Below are 18,135 nucleotides of genomic sequence, written 5' to 3'. Positions count from 1 at the left end.
TTTCACTCACCCAGCCATCGCTGTGCGCTGGGACTGTTGCTTCGTACCTCACACGTTTAACAACAGCCCCGCCCCGAGAGTGCTGCTTTTTACTACACAGACTACGGGGCGAAGCTCCCCAGGCCCCTTAGCACCGGCCCGCCGAGCCATGGCTCGGCATCCTTCAGCTTCTATCGCTGTAGCCCGGCGGGAACTGCCTCAGAACAGCACCTGGGCACCTCAGAAAACCGCCGCCGCTGAGGGGAACTCACAGAAGGTCTGCCCTGACACCCCTACTCCGACGAGGAGCAGGGCATGGACATCTGACGAAAACACACACCTCTCCACGGGACTCTGTGCCCAGTGGGCCGGGACATGCTCCGGTACCACCGGAGGAGGGGCGGGGCGGGGGCGGAGCAGCTCAGCACCGGCGGGGTGGGGGCGCCCCCTAACGGCAGCGGAGGTTCGGGGCGGCTGTGGGCGGAACGGGGCGGTGGCGCGTGCGCACCGAAAGAGCGCGCGGCAGCGTCGGGATGGAGGGCGCTCGCGCGGGGCGGACGGCGGGTTTGGCGCGCGATGTGCTGGAGCGGGCGCGGCGGCGGCGGCGTCCGGCGGGGCGGCTCCTGCCGGCCTCGGCCCCGGTTAGTGCTGCGGCGGGGCGGCCATGAACAGCCCGTGTCCCGCAGAGGCCCCGTGTGTCTATATACACATGCGTGGGGAGAGCCGTGCGTGCGCGTCACCCGTCGCAGGCGTTCTACATTGGTGCTTCCTTTGTGCTTCCTCCCGGCAAAACCAGTGCAGAATGGACAGGGCTCGGTACAGAGCGAGGGGAGGCGCGGTCAGGGTGCCGGTGCCTCTGGTGATCGCCCGGGCATAGCAGGTGCCTCGGTGTGCCCTGTGGAAGGCCGGGGCACGCTGCAGCCGTGGGCTACAAGTGACTGTTTCACCCCAGAGACAGCCACCGCCACCACCGAGTATTTATCACCTGGCACCTTCTGCCGCTGAGCAGCGATCAGCTCATTATCAGTCTCAAACTGTCCTTAATTGCAGGAAGAAGATTCGGAACGGCTCAGTGCAGCATTCTCTTCCATTGTGAACCTGATGACTCAAGCCACAAAGGAATGTGAGGTGAGGTTCTACCCCGAGAACCGTGCACTAGGGTACATGCCTGATGTAGCTGGTGGAGGCCTGTCTGAACTATGTCTTCCCATACTACAAAAATTAGACATGGGGTTTGCTCTTTGCATGGCAAGAGCTTAGCCAGTGGGTCTGTGATGCTGGCCTAGACAAGGAAACTTGAGGCATAAGCCTAGATGGTAGGCTTCATCAGTGTTACCTGACCAACTGGTACCACCCTGGGTAACAAACACCACTGTCAGCATTTTCCATAGACAGTAGCTTTAGAAGCTGGCCTCTCCACTTCTTGGTGGAAAGGCACTATGTCAGAAAGACAGAAACAGTAGGTAACAGCACAAGATACCTTGTGTCAGCCAGTGCAGAGGCTTGCCACATGTACAGAGTACTTTCCCCTGCTGGAGGTGCTTCTGTATCTCTGGTGTGGAATGGCATTATGACACAGTAACCCTTTGGTTTCATCATGCCACTCATAGCTGCCAGTAGGGCCACCTGTGTTCCGAGTGACTGATGTAAGGGAGAGTTTGAATCCTGAGGAAAGAAATTGCATCAGGTCATGCATTTGCTCTGAATTTAGAACTAACCACCCCAGTATTGTTTAAGCAAACTCAGTTTGAGATGTTGCTACTGGATGAGTGTGGGTTCAGTTCTGAGCAGCACTGCGTTTTTATTTGTGACAAACAGAAGTTGAGAGGTACAACCTACAGCTGCCCAGCTCCACCACTTTCATGTTGGCTCTGGCTGCCGGGTGTTATTACTCTTCTAGGTAAGCAGACTGGGAGTCTGACTGCCAGCTCCTCCTTGTGAATGCAGCCCTGCAGCCTGACTGCAGCATTAAAGTCTCTGACAAGTCCCATCAGCTTACGTCGCTTGTCGCCCTTTGGGATCTGTTCTCATACCGCAACAGGGAGCCCATTGTCTGCAGAACTAATACCTCACTAAGTGTTCAACTAAATGAAGGAAAAGAGTCATTCAACACACACCAGATGTTTAGCTCTTAAGCAACGCCTTTATCGTTTCAGAGCACTGCATACACAGTACCCAGTTAATCCTAAAACTACTCAGGCAGAATAGAATTTTACACAAGACAAAACAAAAATATAACTATATAAAGAGTCATCCTATGCCCTGTTAAGAGTCTTAGAGTTGGAACAAGCAGTGAGTGACTTCCACTTCTATACATCAGCCCAGACAGTACTACTTCAGTCATCTTCTGTGGATAAGAAGAATCATGAACAGGAAGCGAAGAGGGAATCCTGTAAATCTACAAGTTCATAGAGTTTGCAAACTGCAAATAAACATACAGAGCCAAACATAACCATTTAGGCACTTGCACACAAATTAGTAAAACTGTGATTTAAGATGAAGAGTTACTAAGGGACCAAAATTTACTCACATTTCTTACCAAAAGTTTGATTTGATTTCTTTGATCAGTGGCATCACGTAAAAGAATCCAGCTCACCTCCTGTGATAGAGATGCTCTGTGAAGCGTTACCACATTAGTCAGAGCAATTGATGTATTTTGGCTCACAGTTCTACAGCAAGCCACAGTACAAGCAAACAAGTCTTGTTGATGCATGCATAACCTCAAGAAATAAAGCACAGCAATAGATTTGGAAATAAGAAATGCTGTTGTCAGCTTACTTTTGTAAGTTTAGTCATGACAGTTGGACTGAATGATCTTGAAGGTATCTTCCAATCAAATTAATAGGGACAAATAAAAAGAGACAAAACAGAAGTGGAATAAAATACATATTTTGGAACTTGGTTCCTGTGATCAAGAAGGTAACCCTGGGAGGAGTTCTTTGGTGACAACAGATGGCAGCAGAGCTGTACTCAAATTTGCAGTGGGGAAGATTCAAGTACCTTTAGTGTGGAGCCAGAAAAGGGCTGCCATAGACTTAAATACAGTTGTCAAACCCACTATGCTACTGGTAACAGCCTTGAAGAGACTTCATCTTCTTCACCAACCCATATCTCGGTATTAATGTGTTCTGGTTTTAGGCTCCTGCACTTGCTCTGCAAAACCAGTCTTTACTGGCTGGGTTGCAAAGCACCTAAACCTGCATATACATCCTATTAAGAACCCATAGACTATGCCATCTTCCACCACAGCTTTTTTTGAAGAGCCTGATCAGTATGTGTTTCCAGAGCATTCCTTATGATACTGGCATGAATTCAGTTCTGAGGTATCAGAGAGTCCCCATGTATTCTGTCAGGAGACAGGGCTGATTTGTCCTGTGGATATGCAGGCATTGTTTTCATCCTCACGCAAGACCAAGCCAGCCAATGAATACAGGTCTGTAGCTGTGCAGTTCCACTTTTATCTGTTTAACCTGCAGTAGTTGTGATCATAGCTTTGATGCTTCTCTACACAATATTCTCTGTTTCTGTTGTTGTCCAGAAGTACTACAGCTTTGTGGCAGCCTGTAAATACAAAGAACATGAAATCAAACACATCTGCAGATACCATGGCAGGCAAGCACATGAAAGAGAGATGGCATCCGAAGAAGAGGAGGTAAGTGCGAGGGTTTGGGTTTGATTGAAGGTTATTCCTTCTTTCACCATGAGACAACTATTACCTGTGACACTCGGTTATGTGGTTTGATATCATGGGCATATGGACACCTGGTCTGATCTGAGTCTTTGGTGATGTGAGCCTTCTGGTGGCACCAATCAGTGTCATATCAGTCCTTTTGGAGAGGAAAAAATTTCATGGGTATAATGCATCCCCTCTGTCAGGGGCTATATTTGCCTTTTGTGTTATATCATTAGAAAACAGTATCTTTTTCTTTCCAGAGGACTGAAGCCGCTGTAGCACCCAGTCAAGGTCAAACTTGCCAGCAACATGTAAGTTTATAGAATACTTTGCTTTTTTAAACAAAAGTACAGCACTTGTTTATCATTTTGCATCAGGCTGGTCAAAATTTGTGATCGGGTGTAGAGACTTTGTGATGGCACAGAACATTTACCAGCGGTGCATTCACAAATCTGATGTACGCCTAGGTGGGCAGTGGAATGGGCATGCACAATGACTTATAAACCAGATTGTGTCATTCTGGCATGTAACCAGTTAAAAGTCTACTTTGTATTTTTGGACTGGTACAGAATGTCAAACACTGTGATTAATCTTCAGGCTCTTGTGAATTACATCAGTAACAATAATCCAGCAGTTCACTCTCACCTCATTTGTGCTCCTGACACTTTCCCTGTGCTGAGGAAAGGCATGCAGCAGTTCCTTAGCCAGTTATGCTTGGCCCTCATACAGCCTCTCTGAAGACTTCTGATCCTCAAGGAGGAGAAAACTTCATTTATTTTTCAAAACCTAACTCACCAAATCAATTTGGGGAATGTCTAAGCTACAAAAGATGAGAAACATGAAATCTGTACCATAGTACAAATTAGTGGGAGCAGCCTTACATGGACGGTTTCCAGGTTTATATTCAAAACCATTCAGGTAACTTTCAGTTTCATGAGGCAGAGATTACAGCATGTTGATTATTTCTGTTGATTGAAACATTAGCAAATATTCCATCAAAGTATTCTATCTTTTGCATTGACAGAAACATTGTACAGTTCTGTCCATACTACCTTTATATTTTGAGAAATCTTAGTATGCTTACATAGCAGCTGATACCTCACTTTTTTCACCCAATTCAGACTTATGGGGTTTGTGGAAAATCTGAGATTACTAACCACTAATGAAACCTTCCCCCTCTGCCTCCCTCAAGCCCAGACAAGCTTCTGAAGACATCTACATTGAAGTTTCTCCTGGCACCTACTCTGTCACAGCAACCTCAGAAGACATGGTGCAGCAGACTCATGTGGTGGATGTCAGTGCAGGACAAAGTATTGATCTAACTTTTGTTCTATGATGTTTGCTGTCTTCTGGCAATCACAAAAATAAAATACAAGGCTGTATTAATGCATGTAACAAACTATCTATTCTTCTTATTAGCACTTTAATATCATCCTCTTTGGGACTCCTTTTTTATGGCCTGTATATTTGTTTTCTACTCAATGAATGCAATTATATGCAGCCCACTTTGTACACTGATTTTATACATACTTGTACACTGTATTTCTTAAATCCAATTATGTGACTGCAATTCCAGGGTTTTATGCTTTAAACAATGAAAGATACAATCAGTGGAATAAAATACATAATTTAATCTTTGTGATGACAGTGTCTTTTACATTATCCTCAGACAGTGTCCATGTCGCATTCATGACCACAGAGAGCATGATCCACATGGTATGAATATAGATGTACATTAGCTTCTGTGGACTGGCACTGATTTTAGAGCAGCTGACTCACAATGCACTTCTCCTATCTGTACTTCTGTTATTGTGATACAGAAATAAAACACAAATCAAATTTACAGGCTAGGACCCTAATTCAGGAAGGTGCTTGAATATGTGTTAGATGTTCAGTATAGGCACATAAACTATTGCCTAACTAAGTCCTGTCTCTTTTCAGGATCTTACCTAGGCCAAACAGCAGTCAGCTGCCTTCTTCAGTAGGCAGTTGGGTACCCTGAATTGTCTACTATTTCCTGCAGGGAAAAACACTGCTGAGCAACTGCATGTTACAGCTTCTGTCCCATTCTGTATGCTCTTAACATGAGCAGTCCCACCAACGAGACTCCCTGGATGCGTAACTCTCCTGCAGGATCAGGTTCCACAGTTAGTGACATGACCTATACATATATCTGTAACCTTTTTGTAGCTGATGCTATTAAGGTTTCTGTTAATTTTCATGGGAATATAAAATTCAATGACTTTAGTGCTGGAACTCTAAGCATTTTGGGGTTTTTAATCTACAGGAGCAGGTCCTTTACCCTCTGGCTAATTTCTCTTCTGCTTATAATCCTGAAAAAAACGTTCCTTCTGGCTTTCTACAAAAAGAAATCACTGTGCAGAATTCCTCTGGCTGACTCCAGAGATCTAGACAGATTGGAGGTTTGTTAGACCCATGCTGTGCATCTGTTCAGGGTTTTAGTGCTCAGCTTACCTGATACCTCCAGAACTGTAAAGTCAGGTCCAAGCAATTAGGAATTTAACACCTTGGAGTAAAGAATGAGGATGCTGAAATTCAACATGGTTTGAAGTAAAGTTTCTTAGTTATTAAAATTACAGTTACCCATAAAGATACTATCCTGAGACAGTATTTAAATCAGATTTTGATTTGCTTAGTAAATGTTTGTAAAAAGTTTACCTGAAATTTCAGCTCTCTGCTTTGCTGCAAGAGAGCACAGTTGGTTTTTCTGTCTCTCCTCTGCTGGCATGGTCTGTATCATCAAGTTTGGTGTCTCCTATGCAAGTTGCAGTACATTTATCATCTGTTTCTGTTTCCTTTCTTGCTGTTTTATATCTTTGTTTTTCTGGTGCTGGAAAACCTTCCTGAAGGACAGAAAACACCACCCTTGGAAGTCTGGTCTTAAAAAAAGTATCAATGTCTCTCTAGCTGCTGCATTCCTGGCTGTAAGATAGATACAGCTGCCTCTTGTAGCTTTGATAATGGTATCATTTCTGTGCTAATACAAACTTCACTGCTAAAACTGTACAATATTGTACAATAAAACCAAAGGATTTTCACAAGTTGTTAGGCTTTGATCAAAAACTTTGCAGCTTTATAAGTAAGGAAGATTTTTGGTGACTACAGTGGGAGAGCATTAACCCCACAGAGAGGACCTCTGGGAAGCCTGCTCTCTAGCGTTGCTTGTTTGTTGCAAGTTATTTCTGATGCAGTCTGTGTTAAATGATAAAACTGCTTCAGCTGTCTCAAGGAGCAGCGTTGTATCTTCTGGGTTTAAAGACACCAAGGGCTGTTTTACAGGAAGCAGTGTGTCGCTATAATCTGCATTACCATGTCCTATCCACTACTGTGATTTATGCTGCCAGTTTCAGTTTTACCTAAAGGCAAAACATGTCACTTCAGTTCCCAGCTGAAACACTTGCTTATTTCTGCCTGGAACTCCAACCTGGCCTAAAGAAATCCAGAAAAATCAACTACAAAGGTGTGTAATTATGGTTAGTTAAGTAACAAAGTAGGAACCATACAGTTAGTAAGTTGGTAGGCATCTGCTTAAAATTGATGCCTATAATTGTGAGAATACAATATATATGCCAGGATATTCTCTGTTCACTAATACATGCCATTAGCAGATTCATCTTCTAAATCAAATTGTGCACATTTAGCACATTCAAAGTTTTATTTTTCAGTCAGCTCAGGAGCAAGAGCATGAAGGTACAGAGGAGCTAATATTTGATTTCTGATACCTAATTTATTAATTGTACCCTTGATGCTTTTGTGCAGAGCAGCATTTCTGTTCATCCTGCCATTCTCTTTAATCTTCTTCCTACAAGCTTTTATCTTCTGTAATGGAGGGGGGATGGTTTGGCATTCATGTTATGATTTTTTTTCTTTTATCCAAGTTTTTCTAAAGCAGGAGAGGACCATGGCAAACAGAAACCAGGCCTAAAACCCAAGCTGTTGTCCTTGTTCCTAGCTGTGACAGTTTTCTTACTCTATCCCCCAGCTTCGTGGTAGGGATCTGCTGTTTAAACTGCTTCTTGTGAGGGAGTAAGAGAAAATACTCAGTACAGACTGTTTACCAAAAATCTGCTTTTATCCTTCAGAGATGGAGATCATGACTGTCAGAATTTTACTGGCATGAGCCCAGAACCTTTCCAGATTGAATCTTTTCTTGTCTTTTATCACAGCTGACAGTCACATCTGTCCATTTCCAGGGCTACTCATGTAGGTCCCTACTCCCTGCTTCACTGGATTGATGTCATTGGCCACTTGGCAGGTTTCTGAATTGAAATATGCATTATCTAATACCCACACAGTTACTGACATCATCTTTTCCATTTTCCCAAGTAGCCTTGGAGATGGAAAAGCCTTCGCTTAGGATTTTGGGAATTTTGTTACAATTAGTGACTAAGTTTTCCACCTATCACAAACCTGGTAGATGACTTTCTTGAGCAGTTAAGTTACAAATGGTGTATTTTTCTAGCCAAGCCCCAGACTATTAACAAGAATATTTCTTCCATCCAAACCAACTGTGATTACATGAATACAGTATTAATACAGATCACCTTACCCTCAATGACAGCTTGAAATCCTGGTGCCTTGTGATTTCTTTCATTGAGAGTTGCCCTCTGGGAGACTGCTCAAATGTTTCAAACAGTGCACTTTGATTAGTTGGGGCAACACCAGGCATGTCTTCAGTAGAGATGGCTTTGGATTCCATCTTACCTTTTGTACATGTGCTTCTGCAATTGGGAAGTCCTGGAAAGGAGTAAAATTCTATCTAAAAGTGAAACCAGAACTGAAATGAAGAAACATGCATTTCAGAACAGAGAAAAATGCAATTTAAGCCTGAAATGAATTCTTTCAGCTTATTCTGCATGCACCAACTATGAAGGTCAATGGACATGTTAGCACCTAGCATAGGAAAAGGATGTGGAACAAATTCAGACAGGGATATCCATGCCTCAAAATGAAATTCATTGTTTTCCATTGGAGGAGCTGCCAGAAGACAACCTGGCATGCAGGAACATTGGAGAGGGAGTTGTATCACATCAAAGGCTGAAATGCAAATTTATAGTATTTATAGCAATCAACTACAGGCAAAGTGACTGCCCAGATGAAAGAGGCCCAGAACACATCTGGGGGTTTTATCTCTGTCTGCTACTTCACTGCAAGGGTCTAAAAGGTACCTGAATTTCTGGGATGGGACTTGCAGTGGCTTCTTTTCCGGTATTTCCAGTTGTGTCTTGCAGAATCCTTTAAGCTGGGCTTCTCAAGACAGCCAGAGCTTGTGTTAACAGCACTGTCCACCACACTACTCTTAGTGGAGAATGGCTCCAGGTCCAGCTCTGAATCAGAATAGTGAGGAGACACTGCTACAGCTGCTATTGCTTCTTGGTTTGGGTCTTTTGGATCTAGAAGGCATGGAGAGGGCTTGCTGCTGGACTCTGTCTCTTCAGTTTCACTTTGAAAGACCACAGATCTGGATGGAAGAGCCCACCAGGTATCAACATGGGGGTGGCAGCAGAAAATACAGCTTTTATATGCTAATGAACAGCATATACCATCACAGCAACAGTGGAAATGTGGCCAGCAGGGTGAGCAGGGTAAGCAATGCTTGCCAAGGCTATGTACAGCCCAAACAGGAATCGGGGCTGGTTTAGGACTGCAGGGAATAATACAAGATTTGGTGTCCAGACCTTCTCTGGTCTTCACCCTGCTGGTGAAGGGCATGTGGATCATCTCTACAATCCTCTCCCACAGGCTAGGAGGGATCCATAGAGCAACACCTCGTGGGAGTTTCACTCTCTTTCCATTCCAGAACTGGACCATAATGTCTTCATCTTCTGAGGCTGTTGAGAGAAAAGGGAAGCAGCCATCAGCAACTCGCCTGCCTAGGCAGTATATATACAAAGAGCAGGTTTTCAGCTTCACACACTGCTCCTGGCAAGAAGTAGGATGAGCTATCACCCCTCTTTGTACTACCTCACAGAGGGTGGAGTGGGCAGCTAAGGCACCATCAGTGTGACAACAGGCCTGGTAGCATCTTTCCTCCCATTTTATCATCAGATGAAGAAAATGTTGACTGAGTAACTTTTGCTGTTACTGCCCAAGTCAGCACTAACACTTTGAGAGCAGTATTTTGGTAGGTCAGTGGAGCTTGACTGTCAGACATGGGGAGAAATGAAGGAGCTGTTGAAATCTCCTATGTTTGAGAGAGAAAATCACCCCCAGGTGTACAACTTGGTACAATCGTGAACATTCAGGCTTGAAGGGTGGGTGATTCCTAAGAGCTGCCTCACTTGTATCCCTCACAAAAAGGCCCCTGTCCTACACATGGCAGAGACAGTCTCGTAAGAACAGACAGGAAATAGGACCTCCACAGACAAGAAAGATGACATTTTTATGGGTCACAATTTCCTTAGGGACAGAGCAGTGAGGTGACACTCAGATATGCACCAGCAAGTCCCACCAGCTGTAGCAAGCTTTAAGCAACCTGAAACTGTTGTCTGCACTGGTGTTTCTTGGGCAGTAGCACTATGACAAGTGTTCATCATGATAGTCTCACTCATTTTTTGGAGCAAGAGGAGGAGGAAGAGGCAGCATCTTTCTTACCTCGTAGGGGGTCCCTTGTTTCAATGCCCATAAGGATGGTTCCTGGGCCATACCTGGCCATATCTGGCTCCCAGGGTGCCAGCACTTTGTCTCCAGGGAGTAAGGAGTGCTTCATCCTGTTCACATATTCCAGGATGTCATCCTTTGCTGTTTTTTGCACACACACCGGATGCCTTCCTCGTGACACAAGTGGTTTGGCAAATTCTACCAGGAACATGCCTCTTCCACTCTGTTATCAGGAACAAAACCATAATTTCTCTGATAAACAGCCCATAACATATCAGGTCATGTAACCTTCACCAGGAGGCCATTCTGTGGCTAGGTCAAAACACCAAGCAAGTCTGAACAGTAACTAAACAGTGTGCAGTGTTTGTCCAGCACTGAGACAGCCAGAAGTACTTTGGTGAGGCTCACCAGAAAGCAGACTGAGTGAAGCACATATACAGATTCACTGCTGCTAGGACCTTTATTTTCATCCCCAAGAGAAAAAACTATAGATGGAGTGCAACTGGATTTCAAAACCAGCCTGTGTGCACCAGATAAAAAGGGACAGTGAAGCTGTTCAGGCTATTCTTTGGTCATGTCCACGTCTTTCTTCACTACATGCAACACTAGTTCTGCTTCTTGGGAAGGGTGGTTGAGAATTTTTACTTTCTTTTAAATTCAGGCCTGTCAAGAGGCTTTCCATCATCAGTGAAATGAGGTACTTCCCCATTCTTCAGAAAGAATAGGCTCTTTTTTCTGTTAAGTTTGAAGTGCTAACAAACTAATGAATGAAAGCTTTCACTAACATTTCTGAAAAGACACCAAGCCATTAGTCTGTAGCTGCCTCAAGCTGGAAGTGTGTACATAAAACACTAGTGCTTTTCCTGCGCTGTTGATGGTTATGTGTCTACACACAACAGTGTGTACTGGTACACTGCTCTCACCCTCCATCTGAGCCTGGCTCAATGCCTAGAGCCAGCAGAAGCAGAGGGCCTGCTCTTGCAAGCTGCACAACACTGCTCTCACCAGGAAGTTTGGAGGGCACCCATCTTCTGCAGAAGATGAGGATCCCTGAAACATGTCAGCTCACTCCTAGAAATTGACTCAGTAAAGGCAACTGAGCAGAGGACAGATCTGATCAGTATTAGTTTACTGGTGCCTGAGGCTGTGCTGCATGCAAGCAGCTCACCCAGCTAGGCACCAGAAGGTGAGGACAGCCTGGAATCAGGCACAGTGGGAGCTTTATGAATCAACATAACCACAAGCATCAGCTGTCCTAAAGACCTAGTCTCTAATTCATGCACCAGATGAAATCAAAACTACTACACTAAGCTCAGGCGGTGCATGAGGGCTGCTGATAGACTGGACACCCTCTTAAACATACCCATGACCACTGCACAGCAACAGTCACTCACCTCTTTCTCCTCTTTTATTCTACCACGATAATAAAATCCATCCTGTTCCCTTCGCACTAACACAGGGACGTTGCTGCCTAAGCCCACTGAGCTCCCTAAAGTGCTCAGCCTCTTCTGTGCTGGGCCAGGAAAATGGCTAAGCCATTGGCACCTTGAAGAAAAGAAAATGGGTCAGCACTAAGAGAAACACCTTCTGTAATTCATTTTAGAAAAATTATATATATGTATATAAAGATTTAAGAACTGAATCACTCCACCTCATTTTGTAGCAGTCCCACAAGTCAAAGCACATGGAGAGAAACAGAACTTGCTTGTGCTGAAACAATTCCTTTCTCTTGGGGAAAAAAAATAAATAAACAGTGCCTGTTTTTACCCAAATTTCTTTAGGTTTGAGTCTAGAGGAAGTGAGCCAGGAGTACACTGGAATCCTGGGCCAGCATTACCTGTACTAGCCCCTTTGCTGTTTACACCACAAGCCAACAGAACCCTTAAAGTCATGAGAAAGGACACTGCGTAGGTGCACTCGAAAGCACTGCACTGATGGTTTACAGTGGGGCATTCAAGGAACAACAGAAGAGTAGAAAAGCAAACAACAAAATTGCTGGTTGACAACAGGTTCAAATTCAAAATAGGAAAAATAATCCCCTGTCACAAAGCATTAGAAATATTTCACAGAAGACAGCTGCAAATGCAAGATACTTTTATTTATCCAAATAATACTAAAGGAATGTTTCATAGGAGGTTTACTCAGGCTTTGTTTTTCATAATCTCCAGGGTAGCAAATCATTTTAGTTAATACCATCTCAAAAACTACCAGTGCAGGGGAGGGAAAAGCTCAAATGAAGTTCAAGATGCTAATTTATTAATCTGACACACCAGCCTATTTTATCCTATTAGATACCATGAAAAAAATGATGAATCACAGACTCAAACAAGAACTTGATTTTACCTCTGCGGGCTGAGGGGCTTGGTGATCCAGGAAGGATGCACTACAGAAGAGCTCCTGCAGCAGGGGTTGACAGCAGATACCATGCTGGAGCATGAGAACTTGTGCAGAGCTGGAATTGCACTGCAATACTTGTGATCCATTGGCAGGAACCCTCCCAAATGAGCCATTCCTGCAAAAGTGCTACGTGCAGGACTCTCATCTGTTGGCAGAAAAGAGACAAACACAGCGGCATTTTCCAGCACAAGTAAATGCTTTCCACTGTGCCTGAAGAACTCAGGACGTTTTTATTGTTTATTAGAGTGCAAAAAGAATTAATTCAAAATATCCAGAGTGGTATCTGGTCAGATTGAACCAGTAGCACTGACTTTAGTGATCTTCAGTCACTCAAATCCAGACCTGGCAAAGGGACAGAAACACCCAAAGAAACGGGAAATGCTGTGAAAATTCCCGGGAAAGCAGTAACCAAACGTTCCCTATTTTACAAGCTGAGACAGAAACTACAGCTCGAGTCGACAAGCTGAGGAAACGTGAGTTTCTGAACGGGATGTTAGATTGCAGCTGCCTGTTACTTGTTTTATTTATAGTGATGTATTAAGAGGAAATATTTTGATCTTTGAGCTGTCCTGTCATGTTTTCTCACAGCAGGATTATGGCTTGCCATGAGAAAGAATTAGATGCTTAGATTTGACAAATGATAACTATTCAGACGCTGTCATAGTAGGATTGATGATGTGATGCTATCTCTAGTAAGCTGACAAGAAGTAGGCAAGCTGACAAGCTTCCTGGGTTTTTGGTGGTGTGTTTTGTATTTTTTTTCTTTTTGTAGCATTGCTCAGAAGCGTTTGGCATGCTCAGGGTAACTGTCTAATTTACTTTACAAAACATAAGCATTAATAAGCATTCATACCAGGTTTAAACAACATTTTGTCTCTTTATCTACAAGAGGTGACCTGGGAGTAATTTTTATGAGGGCTCACAGGTATACATAATTTTAGAAGACTGGCACACCAAACCCAGCAACAAGAGTGGGTTAACTGCAGCAAAATGTGGTTTTTAAGTCACGACCCAACACAATGCATTCGCTTGTTTCACAGCTACACAAGCTCTCCTGCTCCCCTATTATAAACCAAAACGAGGTGGAATCAGTAATACTTTTTAAAGAAATGCAGTATCATTTCTACCCTAAAGCATATTTTAAACCCACTCAGTGCCGTTACTGCTGACAGATCTCCTCTATTTCTACATAAACCAGGACACAACACTTTGAGAAAGTTTTTCCTGAGTAACTTCAAGTATTTTGCCACAGCAGCATTTCAAACTTACCAGCTATTGATACCACTGCATCTGGTGGATTTGGACTGAGTCCCAATGCAGAAATCTTGCCCTTTTGCCTGCTTGACGCAGGAAGCCATTTGCAACCAGTGTTTCCTAGTTGCTATGGAGGCTGCCACAGTTATTACCACCAAGATCACACATTCTGACCTTACAGTTAAAAAACGGTGGAACGTGACTACAGAGACCATTTGTCTGCCATGCATCCGCTCAGTTTTCAGCTCACCATTGATCTAGATACTGTGTGGAAAGGCTGCAGGGGCAGGGAAGGGAGGGTAAGAGGGCACATTGTCCTCTGGGCTTTCTGCCTACTATTGTAGGGCAAAAAATAGTAGCTCAGATTTAGAAGTAGGGGGGGAAAAAACCACAACTGAGGTGTGACTAATAAATTGGCTTGAAATGTGGACAGAAAGGTTGAAGTTGAGATCAAACTGCTTTAGAAAATTTTCCTTTTCACAATAAAGGGAAAGGATTGATGATTTTTACCCTATTCCTGCAAAGGACATATCAAAAACATGCCAAAATACTATATAGAAATCTACCTGTCAATCTCTACTGTGATCCCTAATCTTCATTTTCTCTTCAACGAATGTTAACTCTTCTCTCCTTTTTGGTTGTTTTGGTTTGTTGGTTTAGGTGGTTGGTTTGTTTGTTTTTGTGGGGGAGAAGAACTTAATTGCATTTTGTAGGCATTTCTCAGTTCACTGCTAAAAAAACAAGAGATGACTGCAGTTAGGGAGGATACAGCACTTCTAACATTTGCTCTATGTTCTGATGCACTCACAAACTACCTGCTCTTATGCTGTCAGCAGAACTGTTGTTCGATACCAGCGATAAAATTCCCTTACATACTGCAAATGTCAAGAACAATTTGCCAGTTTTAAGCTTAACTCTTCACCATCTTCACGTGAATCTATTCTAGACCACTTAGTTGAAACCATCAATAGTACAGAAGAACAGAGAGAGGTCAGAGAAGACCATCCCAGACCTCAACCATTACCAGAGAAAGTCCTGAAAAAAAATCCATTGGAGGATTTTTTTTCCCCCAAGGCCAAGACCTTGCCAAACCCCTCCTTTATACTGTGCACTGTATGAGCAGTCCTACTAATTTTTAAGGGTGCTGAAGGCTGAAGAACCCAATTTTCAACACAAACTGGGCCAAGTCAACATTTGTTAATGGCATTAAAATGCCTATAAGAAAAGGATGCACCAGTCACTTCAAGAGATTCTGCTCTTCCTGTGTTCAGTAACTCTGGTTTAGAGAGCCGATACCCCCCTCTTGTTATTTTCCCCCTCTTAAACTTAGTTATCCTTTCTGCAGGCATATAACAGCATTCTTGAAAACCTTTAAAAAGGCCTTTTAAGGGAAATGTTGGCAATTAAACAAAGCATATTTTAAGAAGAGTAAATCAGTAACATGGCAGAAAAGGAGAGGAATCTCAGTCCATCAGTGGAAAGCTTTTATTTTAAAGCATGCAGGTTGTGATGATACGTACAGCTACTTCATGCATACAGCAACTACATTTTTGGTCTGGTGACAGTTCCAGAAGTTAATCAGCTAACTTAGGGCATTCAGATGAGATTTTCCCAGTTATCTTTTTTATGTTTAAGTGGAGCTACTATCTGCAAAATGAAAACTCTTTTCTGTGGGCTGACAGCGATGTGTGCTATGATCCGCTCCCAAGACACGCCAGGAACATGCACATCGTTACTAATACAGTGGCTACTTGGCTCCCAGACAGGATACCTTTTGCTTGGTTTGGAACTGTTTAGATAGTCTTTAAAAACTGGTTTTGTTTAGTTGCTTTAGGTGCTTGGCTTGGCTCCACAAGGCTTTTCTCTGCCGCCACAGAGTCGCTGTACAGAACAGACTGCAGGTAGCTGATGTATTTTATTGCAGCACGGAGCGTCTCTACTTTGCTGAGCCGCTTCTCCAAGTACTCCTTGGGCAGGTGGTGCCTCAGTTTAGCATAGCCTTCATTGACACATTTAACCCTCTGTCTTTCCCTCTCATTCCTCTTTCTGATAAAAGCTGGCCCATACGAGTACTCACTTCTGTGGTAGCTAGAATGGGGCATTTGGTAAGGAAAGGTGAAGGGCTCACTGTAGAAGTTCTCCCTGATGAGGTGATCAGACATGAAAGGCAGGAATGACAAATCTTCAGAGCAAGTGACCTGGTTTGCTGTTTCTGGATACATGTGAAATGTGACCACTGTGTCAGCACAGAAAGGCCTAGCCAGCTGTATGTGCTGAGTCTCAGCACAGATGGGCAACTTCTCCACGAGGTTACCGTAGCTTTTTCCATCCATCAGGTTCTGTATTTACCCTGAAAATGCATAATGACATCATAGTTTAAGCAAGTCATACTGAAGAGTAAAAAACACTCACCTGGACTTACCAACACTTGGCATTGCTGCCATATTTCAGGAGAGACTTCTAATGCATTTTCATAGAATTATAGAGTCAACAAGGTTGGAAAAGACCTGAGAGATCATCAAGTCCACCCTATCACCCAACACCTCATGACTAATGAAAACAAGGCTTCAAGTGCCACATCAAATCCTTTTTTGAACACCTCCAGGAATGGTGACACCTCCACCTCCCCAGGCAGCACATTCCAATAGCCAATCACTCTTTCTGTGAAGAATTCCTTCCTAACATCCAGCCTAAACTTCCCCTGGCACAGCTTGAGACTGTGTCCTCTTATTCTGGTGCTGGATGCCTGGGTGAAGAGACCAACCCCCACCTGGCTACAACCTCCTTTCAGGTAGTTGTAGAGAGCAAGAAGGTCTCCTCTGAGCTTTCTCTTCTCCAGGCTAAACAACCCCAGCTCCCTCAGCCTCTCCTCATAGGGCTTGTGCTCGAGGCCTCTCCCCAGCCTCGTTGCCCTTCTCTGGACACGCTCAAGTATCTCAATATCTTTCCTAAATTGAGGGGCCCAGAACTGGACACAGGACTCAAGTAACCAGTGCTGAGTACAGGGGCACAATGACTTCCCTGCTCCTGCTGGCCACACTATTCCTGATCCAGGCCAGGATGCCATTGGCCTTCTTGGCCACCTAGGCACACTGCTGGCTCATATTCAGCCAGCTGTCAACCAGTAGCCCCAGGTCCCTTTCTGCCTGGCTGCTCTCCAGCCACTCTGACCCCAGCTTGTGGCACTGCATGGGGCTGTTGTGACCAAAGTGCAGCACCCAGCACGTGGACTTGTTAAATGACATCATGTTGGACTCTGCCCATCTGTCCAGCCTGTCAAGGTCCCTCTGCAGAGCCTTTCTACCCTCTAACAGATCAACACCAGCTCCCAACTTGGTGGTGTTTGCAAATTTACTAGTGGTGGACTCAATCCCCTTATCTAGATCATCAATAAAGATATTGAACAGGATGGGGCCCAGCACTGATCCCTGGGGGATACCACTAGTGACTGGCTGCTAGCTGGACATGGCACCATTCACCACCACTCTCTGGGCTCAGCCCTCCAGCCAGTTCCTAACCCAGTGCAGAGTGCTTCTGTCCAAGCCACAGGCTGACAGCTTGTCCAGGACACCATGGGGAACGGTGTCAAAGGCCTTGCTGAAGTCCAGGTAGACTACATCCACAGCCTTCCCCACATCCACCAGGCAGGTCACCTGATCATAGAAGGAGATCAGGTTGGTCAGGCAGGACCCACCCTTCCTAAATCCATGTTGGCTGGGCCTGACCCCTTGGCTGCCCTGCAGGTGTGCTGTGATTGCCCCCAGGATGATCTGCTCCATAATCTTTCCTGGCACCGAAGGTCAGGCTGACAGGCCTTGTAGTTTGCAGGTTCCTCTATCTGTCCCTTCTGACACTTCAGAATGGTGTTGGAATATCATTACACAAGGCAGACAATGTCCCATTGGAAATATAAGACAGTGCAAGTCAGCAACACTGGTTAAAAATAATTCACAATATATTTTAAGAAAAAAAGCCACTAAAGCTTCCTAAAGGGAACAGTAAACAAGTCTCCTTTTACTTCAGCTTTAGAAATTGAGAGCATCTACTTTTATGGATTCCACATAGGTCTAGCTTGCTCCAATTCATCAAAACTTCTCTCTCTACAACCATAAACAAAGCAGGCCAACATCTGAGGCATTCTCTCCCCTCCCTTTTCCTCCCTGGAAAAAAATAAAAATCTACAAGTTGTGCAGGGAATGCATCTCAGTCTT

General features: G+C 44.2%; 3 protein-coding genes across 3 annotated transcripts; 1 reads left to right on the top strand and 2 right to left on the bottom strand.

Annotated features, from left to right (window-relative positions):
- The first annotated feature begins 501 nt into the window (after positions 1-501).
- AKIP1 (A-kinase interacting protein 1) lies at positions 502-5,431 on the top strand. Its single transcript, XM_054171785.1, has 5 exons — positions 502-620; positions 1,030-1,107; positions 3,518-3,631; positions 3,913-3,963; positions 4,845-5,431. The coding sequence occupies exons 1-5, from the start codon at positions 513-515 to the stop codon at positions 4,986-4,988; spliced, it is 495 nt and encodes a 164-aa protein (XP_054027760.1). The 5' UTR covers positions 502-512; the 3' UTR covers positions 4,989-5,431.
- On the bottom strand, positions 2,670-12,783 carry C22H11orf16 (chromosome 22 C11orf16 homolog). Its single transcript, XM_054171783.1, has 7 exons — positions 12,617-12,783; positions 11,668-11,818; positions 10,268-10,496; positions 8,842-9,504; positions 8,223-8,410; positions 6,332-6,516; positions 2,670-3,540 (listed from the first exon to the last, which is right to left on the bottom strand). The coding sequence occupies exons 1-6, from the start codon at positions 12,781-12,783 to the stop codon at positions 6,340-6,342; spliced, it is 1,575 nt and encodes a 524-aa protein (XP_054027758.1). The 3' UTR covers positions 2,670-3,540; positions 6,332-6,339.
- Positions 12,784-15,405: 2,622 nt separating this feature from the next.
- Positions 15,406-16,293, bottom strand: ASCL3 (achaete-scute family bHLH transcription factor 3). The gene has a single exon (XM_009905116.2). The coding sequence runs from the start codon at positions 16,255-16,257 to the stop codon at positions 15,718-15,720; it is 540 nt and encodes a 179-aa protein (XP_009903418.2). The 5' UTR covers positions 16,258-16,293; the 3' UTR covers positions 15,406-15,717.
- Between the last annotated feature and the right edge of the window lie 1,842 nt (positions 16,294-18,135).

The sequence above is a fragment of the Dryobates pubescens genome, chromosome 22 (genome assembly GCF_014839835.1).
Source record: "Dryobates pubescens isolate bDryPub1 chromosome 22, bDryPub1.pri, whole genome shotgun sequence".
NCBI classification, from domain to species: domain Eukaryota; kingdom Metazoa; phylum Chordata; class Aves; order Piciformes; family Picidae; genus Dryobates; species Dryobates pubescens.
The sequence above is the reverse complement of the archived record's forward strand: the minus strand, read 5'-3'. Positions and strand labels throughout refer to the sequence as shown.